This window comes from Notothenia coriiceps, unplaced genomic scaffold, assembly GCF_000735185.1.
Source record: "Notothenia coriiceps isolate Sejong01 unplaced genomic scaffold, NC01 NC01_scaffold00004049, whole genome shotgun sequence".
Lineage (NCBI taxonomy): Eukaryota > Metazoa > Chordata > Actinopteri > Perciformes > Nototheniidae > Notothenia > Notothenia coriiceps.
Genome location: NW_011336750.1, coordinates 647734 through 651437, shown reverse-complemented (window position 1 = coordinate 651437; position 3704 = coordinate 647734). Strand labels below are relative to the sequence as shown.

Sequence of the window (3704 nt, the reverse complement as noted above, 5' to 3'; positions counted from 1 at the left end):
CACCGAACACACACACACACAAAATAATGTACATACTTTACTGACATACTCAGAGTTACACTTAGGTAAACATAGTTACCATTAACTCTGAATCTAAAAATATATTTTCATAATTTTGGTTCATGGTTGGTTTAAAAAACATTGACAAAATTCAGGACATAACCAAAAGCCGCTGAGAGGCTGCTGGGTTTTGTCTGATGTATTAAAAAAAAGAAACGACTGAGACTGTATTGAGCAGATCTTATTTTAAGCAAAAAATAATCAACGCCACACACACACACACACACACACACACACACACACACACACACACACACACACACACACACACACACACANATAGGTAAGCAGCTTGGTGTGAAGAAATCAACTGTGGGAGCAATTATTAGAAAATGGAAGACATACAAGACCACTGATAATCTCCCTCGATCTGGGGCTCCACGGAGCCCCAGATCGAGGGAGATTATCAGTGGTCTTGTATGTCTTCCATTTTCTAATAATTGCTCCCACAGTTGATTTCTTCACACCAAGCTGCTTACCTATTGCAGATTCAGTCTTCCCAGCCTGGTGCAGGTCTACAATTTTGTTTCTGGTGTCCTTTGACAGCTCTTTGGTCTTGGCCATAGTGGAGTTTGGAGTGTGACTGTTTGAGGTTGTGGACAGGTGTCTTTTATACTGATAACGAGTTCAAACAGGTGCCATTAATACAGTTAACTAGTGGAGGACAGAGGAGGCTCTTAAGGAAGAAGTTACAGGTCTGTGAGAGCCAGAAATCTTGTTTGTTTGTAGGTGACCAAATACTTATTTTAACGAGGAATTTACCAATTAATTCATTAAAAATCCTACAATGTGATTTCCTGGTTTCTTTCCCCCCATTCTGTCTCTCATAGTTGAAGTGTACCTAGGATGAAAATTACAGGCCTCTCATCTTTTTAAGTGGGAGAACTTGCACAATTGGTGACTGACTAAATACTTTTTTGCCCCACTGTATATTGGTGATTGCAATTATACATATTAGAAAAATATTACATGCATGTATGTAGGCTACATAAATACATTTGTCACAAGTGTTTTTTTATGTATGTTATGTAAACTGATGAGGTTTTATTTGCTGGTTGATGGCAAGTTCGGTAGCGTTCTGCAACTTCAGAACCCTATGGTTTAAATATGTCATGTGCAATAAAGTGAGGCAGAAAACACCAAGACGTGCAGCAGGGTGGTGCAGACTGCACTAAGTCATATCCATGTGCATCCAGATCAGCATATCATCTCCCGGTCAAGAGCTTGCATGAACTCACCCTGTCCTCATCCAAAATTGGGCACTGGTACTCTTCGTCATAGCCATCATAAAGTTCTCCTGTGGAGACAGATTCAGGATTATCTCTGATATTTATCTGCTTAGAATTGCATTAGAAGTCTAGAAGTGACCCATCGAGAGAAGATTCAAACCAGCACAAATGCCCCTTTCACACCAACGCAGTTCCCGTTCTAGCTCCGTGCTAGAGCTTTTCTGGTTCGGAACCGGTTCTTCTTTTCAGCCCCCGTTTTGTTCACACTGCCCAGAGCCCGACTGTTGCTGCGTCATGACGTCACCGTTTACGGCGCTCACTACAACAACAATGGGGGACTAGTGCGTCGGGTCGATGATCGTGTTGCTTTTAATCATGCGAAGCCAGATTAAATTAAATAACCACTTCTCCAACCTTATACTTTCTCCAGAGTGCCGGGGTTCATTGTTTATTAATGTGTTTCAGCTGCATTTACGGTCTGCTGTAGTGCTGGCTGCTCTTCCACCGGAGTTTATTCTCCCGTTAGCTCACAGCAGCGGCCGCTCTAAAGTATTCACTGTCTGACTGTCACACAAGCAGCTGATAAATATTCCTGCTTCTAGTCACTTTGCTCAGCACTTTGCTTGTTACTACTTGTATTTGCTGTACTCGCCTTTAAGTGTTAGCTCAAGCTAAACTCGCCCCCCCCCCGACGTAAGCGTGACGTATGCGGTTCTTGCTTCTAGACCGAAAAATGTTTGGTGCTTGAAACGAACCGGTTTCCGGAGCTTAGAGGCTGCTCCGATGCGGTGTGAACAGGGAAAATCGGTGCTTTTCAGGCTCTAGCTCCGAAACGGCCCTGGAACCGTGTTGGTGTGAAAGGGGCACAAGAGAGTGGTCAATAAGGGTTTTCCTTTGTGATTAAACAGTTAGATGATTGATGCTCCATCCTGTGGGTGCTTGTCCCAATCTTGGTTTCTTTTGGAGTGTTTGGTACAAAACAGGGAGACGGATATGCCATTCCCCACCGTACTAAAGTAACAAATATATGCATATATGTATACAGTACACACAAAAACTGGTAGACAAAAATATATGAAAATATGAAAATGAATGAATATATATGACAAAAGTGCAAATATATACAAGTAGTGGAATATTTGTTAGAACAGCCGGGTAACCTTTGTACCTTCCTGTGCCAGGTCTCCTATGTTGACGTAGGACAGCCCTGTCCGCTGGGCCAGCTCCTTTCCTAAAGTGGTCTTTCCAACACCAGGGGTTCCTGTAACATTCAGGACATGGATATTTAGTGTTGCCCTACTTTCAAAAGGTAAAGCCATGTATACTACACCAGCTGGTGAGATATGATCAGGCGGTTTAGCCATACCGATGGATCTAACCCTTCTGGTACACTGGTGTAGAGTAACCAAGTACATTTGAGAGACTTAAACATTACTTGAATATTTCTATTTTTGCTACTTTATAATCTACCCCACAACAATTCAGAGGTCAATCGTGTACTTTTACCCTACTGTATTTAATAGCTTTAGTTACTTTACAGATGTGGATGAATGATGTGAAATATAACCAAGTGTTAAATCAGACTTTAGTTCCACCTGGAGTAAATTCACAAGCTACCCTGCAGTATACAAAGTCATTCAAACTAGCTGCTTCTTTACCAGCTTTGAGAACACTTTAATGATCAATCATTATAAAACACATCATATATATTATTCTGAAATGGACCAACCTGCACAATGACTACTTTTACTTTTGGTACTGTAAGTATATTTTGATGCTAATACTTTTACCTGAGTAACTTTTTTTTTTTACTGAACTACAAGCTCTGAGTACTTCTCCTACCTCTGCTCTGGTATCTAATAATTCATTTATAGTTAGAAATGTGGGTTGAGTATTAGTTTGATAATGATCACCAGGTCCTGACAAGATGAGTCGGACGTGCCAACATTAAAAACGGAATTCTTGTTCAAATTGACAAACTATATAAATACAAAATTAAAATGTAATCCTGATGATAAGTGCCAATCTGACGTGACTGCATGTAGCTAAAAGCAGAGGTGGAAGAGGTACTCAGATCTTGTACTTCAGTCAAAGTACCAGAGTGTAGGAATCAGCGACGTGCAGTCAGGGGAGGCAGAGCCTCACCTGTCATACTCCAATGTAACGCAAAAACAACTAAAGAAAAACTAAATAGTAATAATAATAATAAAATGTCTCCACTGATCTATGATGTAAGTGTGATTAATGTATGATTCCAATCGCTTTTTAAAGTCAAAATCAGCAAATTGGCCAAGCTCCGCTACAACTACGGGTAGCGATGTGAAGTGAGGCAGGGACGAGCTCTGCCTCTCGTAAGCCCACAGTAACTTGCTGGAGCGCGGGCACTAATTTAGCGCGGGCACTTATTTTGTGAGC

General features: G+C 41.2%; 1 protein-coding gene across 1 annotated transcript in view; it reads left to right on the top strand.

The window, feature by feature from the left end:
- The first annotated feature begins 2657 nt into the window (after positions 1 to 2657).
- rad17 (RAD17 checkpoint clamp loader component) overlaps positions 2658 to 3704 on the top strand; it is a 16829-nt gene continuing 15782 nt past the window's right edge. The window contains exon 1 of the mRNA XM_010767052.1: positions 2658 to 2675. Coding sequence (XP_010765354.1) covers positions 2658 to 2675 — 18 coding nt within the window. The remainder of the gene's footprint in view (positions 2676 to 3704) is intronic.